We start from the raw sequence: 21,947 nt of genomic DNA, 5'->3' as shown, positions 1-21,947 counted from the left end.
ATGGTCACCTTGCCATCATGCCCACAGCTCAAAGATTGTTTTTTTAAACCTGATCCAACTTCAGTAGTTTGCTTGTGCTATTGATATAATAACCAGAATATATCTTGGTTGTACCAGCCTGTGCCTTAACTTGTAGAAATTAGATAAGTAGGGTATGTTTCTGTAGGGACAGACTGCACACTCTCTCTTGGGGAGAAAGAAACTTCCTATATTTTAACTTCTCTCTAACTTGGGTTGGAGACTCTCAAACCTAATAATGGTCAGTTCGTCATATAGACCCTTGTGGAACAAAAATTAACTGCTTGTACATCACTTAGAATTGATGACCTGTATTGTATCACAATGAAACAGTATGTTAAGATTATTTATCACAATGAATGCCTTGTTACACCAAAAATGAATGTTGAAGCAGAATTGAATTAGGTAATGCCATTGAACCCCAGTCAATGTCCAAGTAAGACATAAAGCAGCAACTTTAAATGTCTGAGAGAATTTCCATAATGTTAAGCACCAAAATGAGTCTGTTTGCTTGCAGACCAGGGCTATTGTAACATTGTGATTTCGTGATCTGTCACCAAAGAAAGTATAATCTCCAAATATTTAGTATGTTTTACATTTGATGTGACTATCTTATTCTAGTCAACTTTATTAAATAGTTAAAGAGCTCCTGATCTATTGTATGTTTTCTTTCTTATTTATTCATTGCAGCTCTCCTCTTTGGAGGCAACACAAATCCAGCACACCCCAAGCATATCGGGAGTATTGATCCAAACTGCAATGTTGCTGATGTTGTTAAAGGTGAGCAGTACCATAAAGAGCGAAATGTCTGTAAGATACTTAATAACAAATTCAGAATTAACCAAGGGCTTTCCAAGTGCTAGCCGTTATTTACAAACAAGGAAGAGTCTGATAGAACTGAATATGCGACTATTCTCCACCTCCCTGGCTCCAACTGAGATCCTCCTGACCCAGGACATGCCCTCGCACCCGATCATATCGCCCTCAGGGATCGCCCTCTGAAAGGGGCTACCACATTCCTACCCCGGCCTAACTCCTGAGTTCACCCATGATGAAACAAAAAGAACATCATTAACATCGGCATGTGAGTTACAACAGGACATCAGGAACACCCGAGGAAAACTCATTATATGTTAAATTGGTCTGATCATGGCTGATGCATGTCTCAACCCTATTCTCTTGTCTTTTCCCCATAACCTTTGATTTCCTTGCCAATCAAGAACCTATCTATCTCTTAAGTACACTGAATGACTTGGCCTCCAAAGCCTTCTGTGGCAGCGAATTCCACAGATTCACCACTCTGGCTAAAGAAAGTCCTCCTCATCTCAGTTCTTCCCTGTGTCTTCCCTTTACTCTGAGGTTGTACCCTCGGATCCTAGTCTCTCCTACTAGTGGAAACATCTTCTCCACGTCCACTGTAACCAAGCCGCTCAGTATTCTGTACGTTTCAATGAGATCCTCCCTCACCCTTCTAAACTCCCATCGCGTACAGACCCAGAGTCCTCAAATGCTCCTCATACTTCAAGCCTTTCATTCCCGGGATCATTCTCATGAACCTTCTCTGAACCATCTCCAAGGCCAGCATATCCTTCCTTAGATACAAGTCCCAAAATTGCTCACAATATTTCAAACGTGGTCTGAACAGAGCTTTATAAAGCCTCAGCAGTACATCCCTGCTTTTATATTCCATTCCTCCCAAAATGAATGCTAACATTGCATTTGCCTTCCTAACTACCAACTCAACCTGCAACTTATCCTTAAGGGAATCAAAAACCAGGACTCCCAAGTCCCTTTGCAATCCGATTTCTGAATTCTCTCCCCATTTAGAATATAGTCTACACCTCTTCTTCCTACCAAAGTACATAAACTCACACTTTCCCATGTTGTATTCCATCTGCCACTTCTTTGCCCAGTCTCCTCCTCTGTCCAATTCCTTCTGCAGCCTCCTCGCCTCCTCAATACTACATGTCCCTCCACCTATCTTTGTATCATCTGCAAACTTAGCCACAATGCCCTCAGTTCCTTTATCCATATCATTGATGTATAAAGTGAAAAGTTGTGGTCCAAAAACTGATCCCTGCAGAACTCCAAAAGTCACCATCTGCCATCCCTGAAAAGGACCCCTTTATCCCAACTTTCTGCCTTCTGCCAGTCAGCCAGTCTTCTATCCAAGCAAGTACCTTGTCTCTAACACTATGGTCTTAGGCTACTGGGGAGACTTTAAACTAGAAAGGTTGGGGGGAGGGAATCGTGATGAGGGGACTGAGAGCGAGGAGGTTAGCCCGCAAATAAAGAAGGATTGTAGACCGTGCAAGAGGGAGAATAGACGGGTGATGGAGAAGGGGAGAGCTCAGACCAAAAGTTTGAGATGTGTCTATTTTAACGCCAGGAGTGTAGTGAATAAAGTGGATGAGCTTAGAGTGTGGATCGATGCTTGGAAGTGTGATGTGGTGGCCATTACGGAGACTTGGGGACAGGGACAGGACTGGATACTTCAGGTGCCGGGTTTCAGATGTTTCAGAAAGGACAGAGAGGGAGGCAAAAGAAGGAAGGGGGAGGGGAGGGGGGGGGTTAGTGGCACTGCTGATCAGGGATAGTGTCACAGCTGTAGAGAAGGTGGAAGCGGTGGAGGGATTGTCTACAGAGTCTCTGTAGGTGGAAGTTCGAAGCGGGAAGGGGTCGATAACTTTGCTGGGTGTTTTCTACAGGCTGCCTAATAGTAACAGGGATGTTGAGGAGCAGATAGGGAAACAGATCCTGGAGAGATGTAGTAATAACAGGGTTGTTGTGGTGGGAGTCTTTAATTTCCCAAACATCGATTGGAATATCCCTCGGGTAAGGGGTTTGGATGGGGAGGAGTTTGTTAGGTGTGTTCAGGAGGGTTTCCTGACACAGCATGTGGATAAGCCTACAAGAGGAGAGACTGTACTTGATCTGGTACTGTCAAATGAGCCTGGGCAGGTGTCGGATCTCTCATTGGGGGAGCATCTTGGGGATAGTGATCATAACGCTATCTCCTTTACGCTAGCATTGGAAAGAGATAGGATCAGGCAAGCTAGGAAAGTGTTTATTTGGTGTAAGGGGAAATATGAAGCCATCAGGCAGGAGATTAGAGGCGTAAATTGGAAGGAGGCATTCTCGAGGAAAAGTACTGAAGTAAGGTGGCAGATTTTCAAGGAATGTTTGTCTGGAGTTCTGCATGACAACGTTCCGATAAGACAGGGAAATGTTGGTAGGTTACGGGAACCATGGTGCACGAAAGCTATGCTGAACCTAGTCAAAAAGAAAAGGAAAGCGTACAAAAGGTTCAGAGAGCTAGGCGATGATAGGGATCTAGATGAGTATACGGCTTATAGGAAGGGACTTAAGAAAGAAATTAGGAGAGCCAGAAGGGGTCACGAGAAGGCCTTGGCAGGAAAGATTAAGGAGAACCCTAAGGCGTTCTATAAATATGTGAAGAGTAAAAGGATGAGATGTGAAGGAATAGGACCTGTAAAAGGTGAAGGTGAGAAAGTCTGTACAGAACCGGAAGAAATAGCAGAGGTGCTTCATGAATATTTTACCTCGGTATTCACGGTGGAAAAATACCTGGGTGGTTGTACTACAGGATTGAGGCGGACTGAAAAGATTGAGTATGTGGACATTAAGAAAGAGGATGTGTTGGAAATTTTGAATAGCATCAAGATAGATAAGTCGTCGGGACCGGATGGGATGTACCCCAGGTTACTGTGGGAGGCGAGGGAAGAGATTGCAGAGCCTCTGGCGATGATCTTTGCGTCATCGATGGAGATGGGAGAGGTTCCGGAGGATTGGAGGATTGCGGATGTGGTTCCTATATTCAAGAAAGGGAATAGGGATAGCCCAGGAAATTACTGACCGGTGAGTTTAACCACAGTGGTTGGTAAGTTAATGGAGAAGATCCTGAGGGACAGGATTTATGAACATTTAGAGAAGTTTAGTATGCTCAAAAGTAGTCAGCAAGGCTTTGTCAAAGGCAAATCGTGCCTTACGAGCCTGGTGGAGTTCTTTGAAAATGTGACTAAACACATTGACGAAGGAAAAGCGGTAGATGTGGTTTACATGGACTTCAGCAAGGCTTTCAATAAGGTCCCCCATGCAAGACTTCTCGAGAAAGTGAGAGGGCATGGGATCCAAGGGGCTGTTGCCTTGTGGATCCAGAACTGGCTTGCCTGCAGAAGGCAGAGAGTGGTTGTAGATGGGTCTTTTTCTGAATGGAGGTCGGTCACCAGTGGAGTTCCCCAGGGATCTGTTCTGGGACCCTTGCTGTTTGTCATTTTCATAAATGACCTGGATGAGGAAGTGGAGGGATGGGTTGATAAGTTTGCCGACGACACGAAGGTTGGTGGTGTTGTGGATATGTTGGAGGGATGTCAGAAGCTGCAGCGTGACATAGATAGGATGCAAGACTGGGTGGAGAAGTGCAGATGGACTTGAACCCGGATAAATGTGTAGTGGTCCATTTTGGCAGGTCAAATGGGATGAAGGAGTATAATATCAAGGGTAAGACTCTTAGCAGTGTAGAGGATCAGAAGGACCTTGGGGTCCGGGTCCATAGGACTCTTAAATTGGCCTCGCAGGTAGAGGAGGTGGTTAAGAAGGCGTATGGTGTGCTGGTCTTCATCAATCGAGGGATTGAGTTTCGGAGTTGGGAGATAATGATGCAGCTTCATAAGACCCTCGTCAGACCTCACTTGGAGTACTGTGCTCAGTTCTGGTCGCCTCATCACAGGAGGGATGTGGAAATGATTGAAAGGGTGCAGAGGAGATTTACAAGGATTTTGCCTGGATTGGTTGGCATGCCTTATGAGGATAGGTTGAGGGAGCTCGGTCTTTTCTCCTTGGAGAGATGAAGGATGAGAGGTGACCTGATAGAGGTGTACAAGATGTTGAGAGGTATAGATCGGGTGGATTCTCGGAGGCTTTTTCCCAGGGCTGAAATGGCTGCTACCAGAGGACACAGGTTTAAGGTGCTGGGGAGTAGGTACAGAGGAGATGTCAGGGGTAAGTTTTTCACTCAGAGGGTGGTGGGTGAGTGGAATCGGCTGCTGTCAGTGGTGGTGGAGGCAAACTCGATAGGGTCTTTTAAGAGACTTCTGGATGAGTACATGGGACTTAATAGGATTGAGGGTTATAGGTAAGCCGAGGTAGGTAGGGACATGACCGGCGCAACTTGTGGGCCGAAGGGCCTGTTTGTGCTGTATTTTTTCTATGTTCTATGTCGGTCAATGATGTCCAAATCTTTGCTTTTTGGGCAAACTGCCATCATGAAAGTTACTTCTGCTGAAATTAAGGGTCTTTGAAACACACACAGATAACACTGATTTGAATAAATACTGAAGGAATATGGGAGTGGGAGAGGATGTTTTAGCTTTTTAAATTGGCTTGGCTCAAAGGAGACTTATGATCAAGAGCTCACAAACTGCATTTGGCCTATGGGTCACATCTCGGCTAATCACCCTCACCTGATATATGTACCTTGATTTAGTGAAACCATGGTTTGAATTTACAATTTTAAATACTTTTATCCTTTCCAGTGTGCTGAAGAGGAATTGAAATCGTATTAATAGCATATTGCGCTGGATTAAATGTGCACAGCCAAATTTAATAATTACTCTAGCATACTTGTCAGTGACAGCATCTGAACCTGTCTAGATAAGAAATAACTGACATATGTATACTAGTTGCTAAAGTATTTGAAAAAACACACCTAAAATAGTTTTTCTTGTCAAGTTGGAGTATTTGTTTTTTTCCCTATAGGTAACGGAATAATACCATAATCAAAAATTCTGGAAATACTTCACAGACCAGACAGCATCAATTGAGAGGGATAAACAGTGTTAACGGGGGGATTCTCTAGCCCTCCAGCCAAAAATATATATCAACATAAGTCGGCATTTTTCAAGATGGTGACTACATCACTTCGTAGCCACTTCTGATCCCTTTCATCAGCACACACGCAAAGATGATTCCCAGACGCTGGAACAAGGCGATGCCCAGCGCCACCCCTGCAACAATCACAATGTTGTTTTGGAGCCAGGTGTTAATGAGGCTCACACAACCCTCCTGGTATATGTTGGAAGCAGTCACGTCAGACAATCCACGGGAGTCCCGATGCTCTGCTGAATGGGTCATCGGCCAAAAATTGAGACCCTCACAAGACGTGAAGGCAATTGGGACTCACCAGAGTGGGAACCTGAAAATTATGCCTCCTGCCATACATCCACTTACCCAGCAGAAAATGCACTGGGCAGGCTTTGGTGCTGGTAATGACCAGCGTGGACCTGGTGTATTGGACACCAAGAAGGGGCAGAGGGTCAAGGTGGTAGGGCTGGTGGCCATTTGCCCCTCTACCACTGCCAGGCTGCAGAGGGAGGGTCCCCAAGGATCCTGGAGGTTGGGTGGGCTCAGGCAATGTCAAGGGGTTGATCTGGGCACTGTCCCCTGGAAGGGGGAGTCTCATGTCTGGATCTCCCCTTTTATCCCAGCAGACCTGAAGATCACGCCTGGCATGGTACTTCAGGCAGCTTTTTGCTCAACATCTTCATTCCTGCCCGTCATCTGTAAAAGCTTTGAGGTGGCCTGGTCACTTTAATCTCCATGTTCCCTGGTCACCTGGCAGGCTTTTTAAATCACAGCAGTACTCCATTCTGCATCAGGGGTTTCCCATTCTCGCTCTCAAAAGCTGCAGATGTGAGCAGACCCCTTTGAAGTTCTGTGACTGAGAGGAGATGTCACTTTCTCTGGGGGAGGAGTTTCCCTTCTCCAGAGCAGTTCACTCAGTCCCATTCTATTCACACACAACCTTCCTAAGAAGCTGAAATTCTCTCTATTCTATTGAAAACTTTGATCTCATTTAATTTCACAGTGCAGTCCTTAGAAACTGGCTCACGATGGCAGACAGAGAGGCAGGGAGGTGGATGAAGAAGACCAACAATGGAAGACTGAGGGGAGGGAAGCTGGTCAAGGCTGCATGAAAAGCTCATAAGCAAGGGGGGGTCAAAGGGATATTACATTGTTTATTGGAAAGGGATACACGAAGACTCCCGATGCGGTGGCTCGAGGTTCAAGTGGGGCATGGGTGCCACGCAGGTGAAGGGCTTGGGTTGTGGCGAGGGTGGGGAGGTTCAATTAAGGAACAGGCTTCTTGAGGCTTCTGACATTTTTCCTCTGGGTTGATGACATCCAGCACAGTCTGGTGAAGACAGCCGAGCTGGAGAAAGTGATAGGAGTGTGCTGAGATGATGTTTAAATATGCATCAGGACCTTCAAACACGCTAGTGACAGCAGGCAGAGAAATTTGTCTGACCAACTCGGAGTGGAACTTACCTAATTATTGAGGTTCCAAGTGCAGAATCTGACGTGAGGTCCCATCTTTCTGACCAGCAAGGGAGGAGCTGCCTGCCACCTCATATAATCTCAAAAATGGAGAATTCCACCCAAAGTGTTGACCCCCCTATCCTGCTAGGTTTGGCCACGTGCTGGCAGCTTTGATGTGCCCCACTGTTCACCCACTGGGCTCCACCTGACTTTCCTGAAACCATTTTGTGAGAGAGTTCAGTGCCCATTATTCCATGTTGCTTTTTTAAGAGGAATCCACTGTCCAATTATATTTACGGGTATAACGTGACTATTACAATGATGTTAAGCCTGCTGAGTATTTCTAGCATTTTATTTCCGATTTCCATTATCTCAAGGATTTTGCTTTTGTTAGACTGAGCAGATTTCCTTGCCTTGCATTTTATCCATGTTTTGTACTGTGTGCACTTTCATGATTTTAATTTTCTTTGCACAGATGCATACGAGACTGCAAAGATGCTATGTGAACAGTATTACATGGGATCCCCAGAACTGGAGATTGATGAATTTAATGGTAAATAAAACGTCCCATGTTTCCTTTCACCTAAAATTCATTTATAAGCAATCAAAAGTGATAATGCAGTTTCAACGTATTGCTTATTCAATGCATGATACAATGGCAAAAACAAAAATTCCCAGTTGATGGCAACATTATTAATATGAACGTATACCAAACATTATCACAAATATTGTCATCTTTCAATGGACCAATGCTGATCTCTCATCTTCAGTTCCAGCCAACTGATTGTTGGGCTACTTCAGATATGCTGATTGATCTTTGAAGCTGCTAGTTAGCCAAAACTTTCTTTTTTTGCTAACCAACAGTGGCCATCATGATAACATCTGTCAGTCATGTATATTCACTAGGCTGATATTCTTTAAGTTCCCCAATTTATGTGCACTGACTAGATGCACCTGGAATGTCATTTTTCCTCCGCTCAGAACAACCACTTTGACCCTGTAAAATTGGATGTTTTGGATGAATCTTGCAGGTCAAGTTTTAATTTTTTCCCAAATAAGGGTTGCTTGTAAGCTCTCCTCTACTTTTTGAAATGAGTTGCAAAATAATTTCTGATTCCTCCAGGTTTGCTTTAATTATTTTAATTAGTCATCTTTCCAGAAAATCCAAAAAAAAGGCTTTTCTCATTAGCTCAATTGAGTTTGAATGAAACTCCAGAATCGGAGATGTGTGTTTGGAGCATTATATAACTGACGAGCATGTAAAAGAAAAGGATAATTAATTAATGAACTTGTGTATTTATTTTAGCAAAAACATCAGTGAAACCTATCCAAGTGGTGTATGTACCTTCGCATCTCTTTCACATGTTGTTCGAACTTTTTAAAGTAAGTTGGCAATTTTTGTTGCACGTGCATGATAACTGAGGAAAGTAGAAAAACATTCTTTTGTGGAACATAGAACAGTACAGCACAGAACAGGCCCTTCGGCCCACGATGTTGTGCCGAGCTTTATCTGAAACTCAGATCAAGCTATCCCACTCCCTATCATCCTGGTGTGCTCCATGTGCCTATCCAATAACTGCTCAAATGTTCCTAAAGTGTCTGACTCCACTATCACTGCAGGCAGTCCATTCCACACCCCCAACCACTCTACCTCTGATATCCTTCCTGTATCTCCCACCACGAGCCCTATAGTTATGCCCCCTTGTAATAGCTCCATCCACCCGAGGAAATAGTCTTTGAACGTTCACTCTATCTATCCCCTTCATCATTTTATAAACCTCTATTAAGTCTCCCCTCAGCCTCCTCCGCTCCAGAGAGAACAGCCCTAGCTCCCTCAACCTTTCCTCATAAAACCTACCCTCCAAACCAGGCAGCATCCTGGTAAATCTCCTCTGCACTCTTTCCAGCGCTTCCACATCCTTCTTATAGTGAGGTGACCAGAACTGCACACAATATTCCAAATGTGGTCTCACCAAGGTCCTGTACAGTTGCAGCATAACCCCACGGCTCTTAAACTCCAACCCCCTGTTAATAAAAGCTAACACACTTGTGCTTGCACTTGTGGAAGATTAGGGACTTCTATTGTGGTGATTTACTTGTCTTCCTGGACAAATGCTTGAGAAGCTAACCTGCAAAAATTACTCTATATTATTAATGTTTAAAGTTAACAACAAGATGTAGATACTGGAAGCTCGAGTGTAACAAACTGAGTTTCCTTAACTTTCCCACCACCTGTAAGAAGGAGGGCAGTTCATTCAGCCCTCAAACCTGTTCTATCATTCAACAAACTCATAGCTCACCTGTGCTATGAATCAACAAAATTATGACTCATCTATGCTAACTTCGTTTAGCTGCCTTGGCTCAATATCCTTTGGGTGAGCAAAATTCTTTCTCTCGTTAGAATTATTAATTAAGCTAACATTACTGCTTCTTTTGAAGAAGATATTTCTACTTTTTACATGAACAGTTTAAAAAATTTAATGGAATGTGGACATTGCCATAAGTTTGTTATTAATCTTATCTCCAATTGTCTGTGAAAAGATGGTGAAGTGCCTTATTAAATTTAGTATCTATTTACATTGTATTTCCTAACTTCTCTCCTGATTGGCCTGTGCTTAATTTTAAAGTTTTTTTGTCTCTTTATCCTTATCCTACACTCCCTCACCAGCACTAGAGTTTTCTCACAACACTCTGTCAATTTCTTTCAAAATCCTAAAAGATTCAATCAAATCACCCCTTAATCTTATTTGTTCCAGAAATACAAGCCTATCTTAAATAAGCTCCTTGGAGCCTCGGGAACATTCCAGTTAAACTGAGCTGCACTCTTTCCTAAGCCAGTGTATCCTTTCCGAGCGAAACATTCTCCCTTTTATATTCTGGTCCTCTAGTTATAAAGGCTTTGTGATTTATTTTTGCATCTGACTACATCTTAGTGATATCTGTATGTAGGCACCTCGATCCCTTTGGCCCCCTCCTTTTCCTAGCTAGTCCCAGGCATCATAGATCAGCAAGCACAATTTAAAATTTAGTTGTTGTGCATGGTTGGTTTTATCAGTGCTCTGTTTCGTTAATTTCTTTTGTGCTGTCACGTGTGTGTCAATCATCATTGAAAAAGACCTGTACATATCTTCCAGGCTGCAGCATAGGAGCACCCACATATTTCAGAAAATATTCTGATTTCATCTTTTTGGATCCAGACTGAATGATGTCTCATTTATATGTGGTGAAATCAGTGTTAGAACCAAGGCCATGCAGCCAAGAATTTAAAAAGACTGCATGCATAAACAAGGAAGATGCACACTCCAAACTAACCATTAAAGGCTGTGTTGGTTGAAATCCAAGTTCTGCCCACTCAATTGATCAATGTCTTTGCAAGTTTATGTTCCTAACTAAGCTACTTACAATGGCACCAGCCTTTGTGTCATTGGCAAACTTGGATATACGGCACTGTGTTTACGATTGTTTTAGTTAATGATGAATTTTGGGGCCCCACCAGAGATCCTTACAGAGCATCACTAATGGTTTCCTTCAATTTAAGTACATGCCTCTTATTCCCAAGTCCCAATTACAAGCATGTCGAGGTGCAAATGCACAACACATGCTATTGGATTGAAAATGTTCCTGTTCGATGCAGCATGAAATTTCATGTACTTTATTACATTTGAAAATAATTTTTTCCCTAATCTGTCTGTGACTTATTCAAAAAGATTTACAGCAATGATACCAGTTAACCACACATCCACACTGTCACTTTAAGTGACCTATTTCTACCGCCATAGCATCACCCAGTTCTACCCCTCCTTTACAGTAGCCTCCCTTGTTCAAACCTCTAGACTTGGCATTCAAAGTTCTGCTGCCGGGGTCCTAGCTTGCACCAAGTCCTGTGCACCAGTGTTTCCACTAAGCTATGAGAGTATGCACCTGGGCAGCAACATAGAAGTTACCATGTAGGCCTTGCTCAATCATGACTGGTGGACTTGTGTGGCAGCATAAAAAAAATGAAAGAAACAGTGCAATAAAATTGGCTGTGCGTTAGAACTAAACTTGTGCTTACTAATCTATGTTACCTGCCAGTTAAGCAGTGCGTTAACTTAAAATTCTCTGTGTTTTCAAATCCTTCCAAGGCCCCAGCTGTGATCTTCTCCAAGATATCTGCGCCTCTCTAATTCTGTCCTCCTGAGCATCCCCAATTTTGGTGGCTGTGCCTTAAGGAGCCTAGTTCCTAGAATTTGGAATTCCCACTCTAAATCTCTCCAATACTGGACTTCATTTTCCTCCTTTAAGACACTCATTAAAAACCCATCTCTGATCAAGCTTTTGGTCATCTACCTTTAAATCTCTGTGACTTGGTTGGTGCAAAATTTTGTTTTCTAAGGCTGCTGTGAAGCACCATGGGAGATTTTATTATATTAAACTTGCTATCTGCCCCATCTTTAGCTGCAAAAGAGGTGAACCAGTTAACCACTAATGGGAATATTACTCAGACTAGTGCCATGGGCCCAGCCACCTATTCTGTGTTTCCATTCTAGAAGTTAAATACTTCTTGCCATGTGTCTGTTACCAACTCCGGGTCTTGTAAACATTACTTTCTCCTCTTTTTGGATAGCAGTCACATCTGTATGTGTATGCAATTTCCCTTGTGTGTTGGAGTAGATAGACAGTGTCCCAATGCCTAAATGTCTTAATGCATGAGCCAGCAGTGTAATAATTGTGTATTGCTTTATGTTCTGAATTGAATGTTAGTATTTTTTTTTGCAAATGTCTCTGTGCTTTTGCAAACCTTTGAAGACATGCCAAAGAAACACTGACAAGATAAAGCCAGATGTGAATTGTTATGTTGTTTTATTTCAAAGCAAGCGAATATACAGAGCAACACTTATGATTGGATTTACTTACTTTAACCCATACAGCTCCTTGTGTAATGAATTGATGTTTTCCTGCAGTGGGTTATCTTGCTTGACTTTAATTGATTGGGGTGATTGGCTTGATTTCAAATGAGTTCTAAGGGTGTAGGGCTCACTTGCATGGCCAGCATTTCATGCATATTCTTAGTTACCCTTAAACAAAAGTATCTCCTAACTACTGTAAAGCATTCATCATTTAAGCCTGGCAAAATGTTTTCCTTTCAGTTGGCCATGGTCTTTTCATCTACCCATTTTCACCTCTTGAATGGTGGGTCTATAGCATGCAACTGTGCCAACATTAAAACCAAGGACTTCTCAACGCAGTGGGTGTTTTTAAGACAGATTAATAAGCTATTTAATAGGTTTTTTTGGGGGGGAAATGGCATCAGTATTTTGTATATTAGTATTTTAACCATATTCTGTCTTGGAGCCTATTTTTAAACTTGTTTATACATTTAACTTTAAAAACACTTTAAATGTAACCCTGGCCCTCAAAAAGTATTTATTTGGAAAATAGATCACAAAATCCTGCAGAATTGCATCATCCTCTGTGACTTGTACACCGTTTAGGTGTGCTGGGAATGCAGGATGAACAAGTTTATCCTTGATGTTAATCACCTTGGTGTGGGATTTCTATTTACCACAGAATTCGATGAGAGCTACTGTGGAACTTCATGAAGGGAGAAAAGAGGGCTACCCTCCAATCAAAACTTTGGTGACATTGGGGAAGGAAGATTTGTCTATTAAAGTTAGTAGAACAACTTATTATTTTTTGATTTTATCCAAATATTGAATATACAATGGCTGTACTTTGTTCTACTCATGGATTGTACTAAAATAGGTATACTTAACTAAATAGTGATAGCATATTGGTGGTGGAAAGTAAGTACTAAAGGACTATTTATCTTTGTTCAGCACTGTTTTGAAGATTTGTACAAAATAATTTGACAAAAAGTGAGTAAAAGTCTTATTTATTTTATCATGTTTTTTTTAAATTTATTCATGGGACATGGCATCACTGGCTGGCCAGCATTTATCACCTATCCCTAGTTGCCCTTGAGAAGATGGTGGTGAGCTGCCTTCTTGAATTGCTGCAGTCCATGTTATATGGGTTGACCGACAATGCTGTTAGGGAGGGAATTCCAGGATTTTGACCCAGCGACTGCAAAGGAATGGTGATATATTTCCAAGTCGGGATGGTGAGTGGCTTGGAGGGGAACTTGCAGGTGCTGGTTTATCTGCTGCCCTTGTCCTTGTAGATGGAAGTGGTTGTAGGTTTGGAAGGTGCTGTCTAAGGATCTTTGGTGAATTGCTGCAGTGTATCTTGTAGATAGTACACACTGCTGCTACTGAGCATCGGTGGTGGAGGGAGTGGATGTTTGTAGATGTGATGCCAGTCAAGTGGGCTGCTTTGTCCTGGATGATGTCAAACTTCTTGAGTGTTGTTGGAGCTACACCCATTCAGGCAAGTGGGGAGTATTCCATCACACTTCTGACTTGTGCCTTGTGGATAGGCTTTGGGAGTCAGGAGGTGAGTTACTCGCCGTGGTATTCCTAGCACCTGACCTGCTGTTGTAGCCACTGTGTTTATGTGGCGAGTCCAGTTGAGTTTCTGGTCAATGGTAACCCCCAAGGATGTTGTCAGTGGGGGATTCGGTGATGCTAACACCATTGAATGTCAAGGGGCGGTGGTTAGAATGTCTCTTATTAATGATGGTCACTGCCTGGCATTTGTGTGCCTATCAAGGCATCGTTATGATCACACTGATGAACTTGTTTCAACACCATTCTAGATCTTGATAGTCGGTTCAATTCAGACTTGCTGTCAATGAGCAATAAGAATTTGAAGTTAACAATTTTGGGGGAGATTGTGATTGCAGCAGGGAGATCAGGATCGCCTAGAAAAGGCGTGGAAGACATCATCATTGCATCTTTAATGCAGCAAGTGCCTTCCAGGAATCCAAAGGGAACATCTCCATGGTTGGTCATTTGTCTGCCTTTAAGCAGTTTTTGATTTTCTTCATATTGAAATGCGACAGATTACAGGGTATAATAAAAGTAAATTAATTCTACTTAATTTTGCATTGCTAGTGATGTACGTGGTTGATATATTTTGCTTGTGCATTTATCTTTTGTGCTGTGAATTGTTCAGTGCTGTTTGTGATTGAATGTTACCGTTTAGTTAGTTCACCAGTTAAGAGTAGCACGATTGGATGGTGCCATAATTAACTTGTGAAATGTAAGCATACAAGATGCTTAATAACTACATTTTTGAGACTAATACCTGATACATTTGCATCAGTGATATTGCTCTCGTGCTGGAGTCTAGACCTGAAACATCAACTCTGCTTCTCTCTTCATAGATGTCTGACCTGCTGAGTATTTCCAACATTTTCTTCTTTCAGATTTATAGCATCTGCAATATTTTGCTTTTGTATTGAGGATACGCAAGTTTGTAAATTTCTCTTGGATCAATATTTGCGTGCACATCAAAAGACAATCTTCTCCTGAAAAAGCTATTCTTAATTTTCATGGTTGGAGTTCAATTGAATAATAAAGTTTGATTATCTACAGTAATTTATTAATCTCCATTTTTCTTCAACATTTTATGGCGTCTGTTGAGGAAGGTAGCTAAATTTTAGCTTTGTCTTTAATAATTTTTGTACTTCTGCAGATATCTGATAAAGGGGGCGGTGTTCCTCTGCGGAAGATCGACCGTCTATTTAATTACATGTATTCAACTGCCCCCAGTCCCAGTCTGCAACCATCACAGGCTGCTCCTCTGGTAAGTGCCTCTTAAATTATCCACAGGCTACAGTGAGATGTGGAATAAAGTCTCAAAAATGTAGTTATTAAGCGTCCCAAGAACATATAATCTTTATTATTAATTTATAATATAAGATTATAAACTGTATCAAATTAGAGATTAGCATATCTTTTTACAGTTAAATTCCAAAATTGAATGTAATTGTTTTGGAAATAGGACTAAGATAGCAAATCATTAATACTGCTTTTTTATATGTATGCTAAGTTTTCGCAAATTATCGAAAGAAAATTTCAAGTGTTAATATTTTGAGTTTAAAGGTATTTTAAATATCATCTGTCATGTTATGGAGCAGATAGAACAGTCGTCAGGTGGTTGGCTTCATTATTGTTCGCCCTATATTTACTTACACACTTGTCCTTGATGCCAAAGAATATCCACATACCTGATGCAGAATGTTGAAAAGGAAAGAGTAATGGAGAAAGAAGTGTGGAATATTTTACTAACCCCACCTATACACTTCTCAATTAACAACATGGGGTTATTCTGCAGAATCACTCTGATAACATACAAATGGTTTTGTGGATTAACTGGAAAAAAGATTTTTGGGCCTTTCTTGAGGGTGCTTTTCTCAATGACTGATCCAACTTTGTCACAATACTATGCCCCCTTTAATTTTGAAAACTGATTTTTCAACTTTCAACTGACTGGAAATCTTGCAATTTGAAATGAGACAGAACAAACTACTTAAAAATACAAGGCCAGCTTCCAAGGTGAAAGTGAAAAAAGCAAACGACAGCTTTGGGAAGTGCGAAAAGAGGGACATATCCTATAATTCAAATATCCGTCAAAACTTATCACTATCTGAGGAAAGACATTAAACTGCAAAGTGCTGAAGATTGAAACAATGGCTGCTACAAACAGAATCACCCAAACCCCTTGGAAATGCACTGTGGCTGAAGTTGCAGCTACTGCAAAGGGATTCATGTGACACGGAGTGTCAAGGGAAATATTTCAGCAGAGGAAATGGGCTGAAAAGCTGCGCTCCTTCTCCCTCTCTCTTTAGGAAAAAGGTGTGTGTCACCAAGTTCAGGAATCCAACTATCAGAAACCTACCAGTGAACAGAGATCTCGTATGTGTGTGTGCACACGTGCACATGTCCGGAAGAGGCAACTGCTCCTGATAAGGGAACGTTACTGGCATTCATTCCCACTGACAGACAAATACAGTGGATTGGGGAAAATAAACTGTTCCTTCAAAAGCAATTTAAAAAACTTCAAAGGATTTCCTTTGGTCTGTAATATTGAAGTCCTAAAATGCTTTTTCACAGAGCAAGGTGAGAAACTGGAAGGAAGTTAATGGCAATCCTTGGAAGAATGAAAAGGCACAGCTGGGCATTTAGAAGTGGCATTCCGCCAGAAAAGCAGAAAAGCATCAAGAGGTGGAAATTGAGGACACTGAAATAGATAAATTAGTTGCAGAAAAAGTAAGGTTGGAGCAACAAAAATTGGAACTGAAAGTTGAGAAAATGAAAAAAAGAGAAAGAGAGGCAGAAAAGAAGGAGGAAAAAGTATTTCAGGAAAGGGAGTTTAAATTGAAAATGTTTGAGCTGAGAAGGGAGGTTCCCACTGTGTCCCTTAAAGACACAACTTGCTCAGACTTGAGGGCTGAGGTAATCAAGCTTGTCCATTTAAATCCTAAGCTTGATGAAGCAGGGATGGACACTTTCTTTATCTCTTTAACCATGGCTATGCTAACCGTTTGAAAGTGGCCCGTCCATCACTGGTAAGATGATGGGAAAACTCACAAGGTTTACTCCCTCTTGCTTGAGGAAAGCCAACAAGCCATGAGACAGCAAAAAGGGCAGTTTTAATATCAGTTAGTGCTGGAGGCGTACCATCAGAAATTCCATCCCATCAGGAAATGGCCTGACCAGACCTACCTGGAATTTGAACGGCTTAAGCTACTTGCTTTTGAACGGTGAATATGGGTGCTTAGAATTGAGGCCACCTACGAAATGTTTTGTGAAATAATTTTCAGAGTTCAAAACCTTCATCCCTTCCCGATAAGAATATAAGTAGATGAACAAAGAGTAACTGGCCAGGCAGGCAGCAACCCTGGCCAATGATTGAGCTTATTCAAAAACCCTCATCCCAAAAGAAACCCTTCCCTAATCACCCCATCAGCTGAGAAGAGTGGTGGGGAAACTGAGCACCCATGGGAGGAAGGGACAGCTGGAAACACATGGAGCCCACCTCAGGCCAGAAAGGATGATGCTGAGAAGAGTGAGAACAAGAAGCATGTGTGTTTTAACTGCCACAAGGTAAGACACCTCCATGCTGATCCCTGCAGGTTACAGGAAAAACACGTGAGATCTGTAGGGGTACACAAACCCCATGCAGAAAATGGGAGTCGAGACAGAAAGCATAGCAGACCAGGACATGGCTCTGATTGTGGTAGCATATCACATTCTGTAGATGTACTACTGTCAGTGCAGGTGAGTTTTTAAAAATTCCTGAGTTCCCTGGATTTGGTATTGGAATTAAAAACGGCCACATTTCCTCTGAGCAAGATGAGTAATGCACCTGGAGTGCAACTTTGTGTCAGGACTGGTGATCATGGGAGTCGTCCCGAGGTTGCCTGTTGACAGAGTCAACCTGCTCCTCAGCAATGATGGGCAGGATCAAAAGTGGTAGTATCTCCAGTGGTCTTGGGAGTGAGCAAGGTCAGTGAGACAGAATAGCTACAGGAGAAAGTACCTGGCATTTTCTCTGACTGTGTGGTAACCCAGTCTATGGCCAGACAAACTCTGTCAGAGGCTGAAGTGGCACTGCAGACAGATGACCCTGCTATCTGCTTAGCTGAGACCATTTTCATCAATCGACAGGCAGCTGAAATAGGTTGGCGAATAGAACTCCCGAAGACCCAGGACAGTCCAGAGAAGCTGCTGAAAGCCAGCAGGAATTTGTAGGAAAACAGGGAGCAGAGAGAGGTTCGGACATCTTACAGGGGGTTATAGAACTTGTGACAGTTGGAGTAGCTAGCAAGGGGTATTGAACTTTACAAGGTTAAAACCAGGCTAGTAAGGGTAAAACAGGTCAGGATAGAATATGTAGGAGTTGTTGTAACTAATCATTTGAATTTAAAAGGGCCAAAGCCAGACCAGCAGGAGTAAAAGAGATCAATGAAGGGCCTGTGAAGATTAAATAGGATGAAGGAAGAGAGCCAGTGATCTGTTTAGCAGATACCTTCATGGCAGATTTAAATGGGGGCCAACGAAGTTCCCAGATAGACCAAGATAGAATTAGCGTGATGCCCACTCGAGCCACAAGGGAATACTGCAGGTGCTGAACATGCATTTGAGGGCTATAGTGTTCATGGGGATGTGGAACAGATACAGGAACATCCACCCTGGGCATCACGGTGGCACAGTGATTAGCACTGCTGCCTCAGAACACCAGGGACCTGAGTTTGATTCTAGCCTGTGTGGAGTTTGCACATTCTCCCTGTGTCTGTGCGGGTGGTCTGGTTTCTCCCACATTCCAAAGATGTACAGGTTAGGTGAATTGGCCGTGCTAAATTGCCCCTTGGTGTCCCAAGATGTGTAGGTTAGGGGGATTAGTGGGGTAAATGTGTGGGGTTACGGAGATAGGGCGGGGGATGGTCCTGGGTAAGATTCTCTGTCGGAGAGTTGGTGCAGTTGGGGCAAATGGCCTCCTTCTACACTGTAAGGATTCTATGATTCATTCCCAAAACACAAGGAGAACCTACCCCAAAGAAAGCAATACTTGTGAAAATCATGAGGGGCGTAGAATGAAACTCATGTGAGACTCTGTCTCTGTATGAAACTCTATCTTATGTCAACCACCGATAAACAAGATGAAACAGATGAAGTTTTAAAATTCACTACTAACGAGATGCTGGATGTAAAACTAGAATTGCTACAGGAGGCAGCAATCCAAATGCAGCCTACTCACTGCCTAGAAATCAGAATTGTAAGAGTGCCTGGGTTATAGAGGTGGACAGGCAAAAGTTAAAACCAATCCAAGCTAACTACGCCAGCAATGTGAAAAAGTTGCAATGTTTAAAGCCCATGTGCTAAACAACATGAAGACAGGGCCATTGAGAAGCACAGAATACCGCACCAGGTAATCAAGAGCAACTTGGCTATTGCCAACAATCTGGAAGTGAATAGCCAAGTAAATCAACCAAGCCCCTTAGATGATACTTAATGCAGAGTTACAGCAAGAAACAGGCACAGGACTACTGACAAAACCATCTGTCATCCCAACCACCAAAAAGTTGAAGCAACTTCAGAACCCTGATGCCAGCCTAAACTTCTCAAATGAAGACGGGTTTTGTTTGTAACTACCCACCCAAAAAGAAAATGCATGAGCATGATATCCAGGGCCTAACACAGTTTAAAATGAAATAAAAATAAAAAATGCTGGAAAAACTCAGCCAGTCTGACAGCATCTGTAAAGGAGAATAGAGCCAACATTTTGAGTCCGGATGACCCTTCGTCCAGGTCATCCTGACTCAAAACGTTGGCTCTATTCTCTCTCCCCAGCTGCTGTCAGACCTGCTGAATTTTTCCAGCATTTTCTGTTTTTGTTTTAGATTGCACTGTCCACTGTATTTTACCTTTATCTCCCAGTTTAAGATGATCTTGGGTATCAAGACCACAGTAGAACAGAATGGTTACGATTTGAGTAAGAGAATTAATTGGACTGAGTGTTTTTATATTTTGTAATGAAATGAGAGTGAATCTTGCTTCATGCCTTGTGATGTGGATGTATCATGAGACTATGCCCTTTTAATTTTGAAAAAATGATTTTTTAACTTTCAACTGACTGGAAATTTTGCAATTTGAAATGAGACAGAACAAACCACTTAAAAATGCAGGGCCATCTTCCAAAGCACGGGTGAAAAAGCAAACAAGACATATCCTAGGGGAGTGTGAAGAGAGTTGACACTTCTTATACTTCAAAGATCCATCAAAACTCACCAATTTCTAAGGATGATGCATTAAAATGCAAAGTGCTGGATATTGAAACTGTGGCTGCCACAGACCCACCCAAAATCCCTTAGAAATGCATAATATATGAAGGATTTCAAGCTAGAATCTAGCTATTGCAGAGAATTGCAAGTGACAGAAGGAGTGTCAAAGATCTTAGCAGAGGAAACAGACTGAATATCTCCCTCTTTTGCAAAGCTATGTGTCATCTGGTTCGAGAATCCAACTATTAGAAACCTACCAACAAACAGAGATCGCATAATACTTGTTACATCTGACCACATCCACGAAATCAGCTAAGCTGAGTCGGCCACAACATTTAATAATCTTCGCCTTAAGGACAATCAAAGGACACTTAACCATATATTTTTAACTTTTTTTCATGAGACTATTAGCTCCCCTTATTTCTGAGAGAGATTTTGGGTTTTATTAATTCTTAGGTATAGAAATCATAGAAACCCTACAGTGCAGAAGGAGGCCATTCGGCCCATCGAGTCTGCACCGACCACAATCCCACCCAGGCCCTACCCCTAGATATTTACCCGCTAATCCCTCTAACCTATGCATCTCAGGACTCTAAGGGGCAATTTTTTTTTTCACCTGGCCAATCAACCTAACCTGCACATCTTTGGACTGTGGGAGGAAACCGGAGCACCTGGAGGAAACCCACGCAGACACGAGGAGAATGTGCAAACTCCACACAGACAGTGACCCAAGCCGGGAATCGAACCCAGGTCCCTGGAGCTGTGAAGCAGCAGTGCTAACCACTGAGCTACCGTGCTGCCCATGCCTTAGTGGTCAATAAATTTGTTCATTCTTTGACTCAAGAAACCTTGTTTCATTGGCTCCTTTAATTATTTATGCAATGAGTAATAAATATATTTGGATTTGGAAAGGGCATATCTTTGAGGAAAAGATATTTAAAACTTTGTAGTGACTAACTGAGAAGGTTAAATAGTGGGGAGCCAGTTCACGTCTTCTCACCTGGTCATAACGTTTTCATCTGTGACCTCAGATTGGCAACCAAATAGCTACCAAATGCATATTTCCAGGTTAGCTGAGAACCATTAAAATTGTTATATTGATTGCATTATTCAACACTGCTCCCAGGGCCAAAGTTGCAAGGAGAAATTTGTTAATAAAAGTAACTAGTTCTAACAGTTTTACCCTTTTTTAAACTATGTATATAGGATGCACTTTAAAAATACTTTAGATGGAACGTACGAAAAAAGAAAGTATTTTTAAAGTTCGATATGTAGTTCATTACACTTCAATGAAATTACAATTATGATTTCAAAATCAACTTTATTGTTTCCACTGACATAAATCTACCCTGGGGGGCCAGTTAGCTTAATTAGCTAGACAGCTAGCATGTGGATTAGATTAGCGGCAACAGCATGGGGTTCGTTCCCCTTTCTGGCTGAAATAGACTTTGGACCTGCCTCCTATCCCTACCTGTAGTTAAAAAAACAATCATGGCATTTTGCCATGATCCGGTGGATAATCTCCGAGGCTCTGACATGGGCAAAGAATTCGAGAAGAAAATGTCTACCCTATTGTGTTTAATTTTGGTAATAGAATTGCATATAATCTTTGATATGGAATTAAAGCAAGAGAATGGCTTTTCCTTTGTAGAGTATTAACATTTCAACTTTTTAAATGAGCAAGTAATTATGGAACCACTAAGTATCAGTTATCTTTGTACCATCTGTTGTGTTTTATAAATAAAACATGCAGTGATGAATTCTGAAGTTACTAGTATTTTACTACTCCTTTGATTCAGATGGTTTTTCTGAGATGTTAGAAGTTTTATGGATCCCTCTGACTCATGCCGTTAATAGTAGATCTTCTAAACATTAGCTACCCACTCATGTACTTGAATAAAAGCCATCATATCTGTGGTAG

General features: G+C 42.0%; 1 protein-coding gene across 1 annotated transcript in view; it reads left to right on the top strand.

Moving 5' to 3' along the window:
- The window catches only part of pdk3a (pyruvate dehydrogenase kinase, isozyme 3a), a 65,845-nt gene that overhangs the window by 27,932 nt on the left and 15,966 nt on the right, over window positions 1-21,947 (top strand). Inside the window, exons 5-9 of the mRNA XM_078232533.1 lie at window positions 709-798; window positions 7,832-7,909; window positions 8,663-8,739; window positions 12,907-13,008; window positions 14,935-15,045. Coding sequence (XP_078088659.1) covers window positions 709-798; window positions 7,832-7,909; window positions 8,663-8,739; window positions 12,907-13,008; window positions 14,935-15,045 — 458 coding nt within the window. The remainder of the gene's footprint in view (window positions 1-708; window positions 799-7,831; window positions 7,910-8,662; window positions 8,740-12,906; window positions 13,009-14,934; window positions 15,046-21,947) is intronic.

Source organism: Mustelus asterias, chromosome 17 (genome assembly GCF_964213995.1).
Source record: "Mustelus asterias chromosome 17, sMusAst1.hap1.1, whole genome shotgun sequence".
Classification (NCBI taxonomy): Eukaryota; Metazoa; Chordata; class Chondrichthyes; order Carcharhiniformes; family Triakidae; genus Mustelus; species Mustelus asterias.
This window is presented reverse-complemented; position numbering and strand designations above follow the sequence as displayed.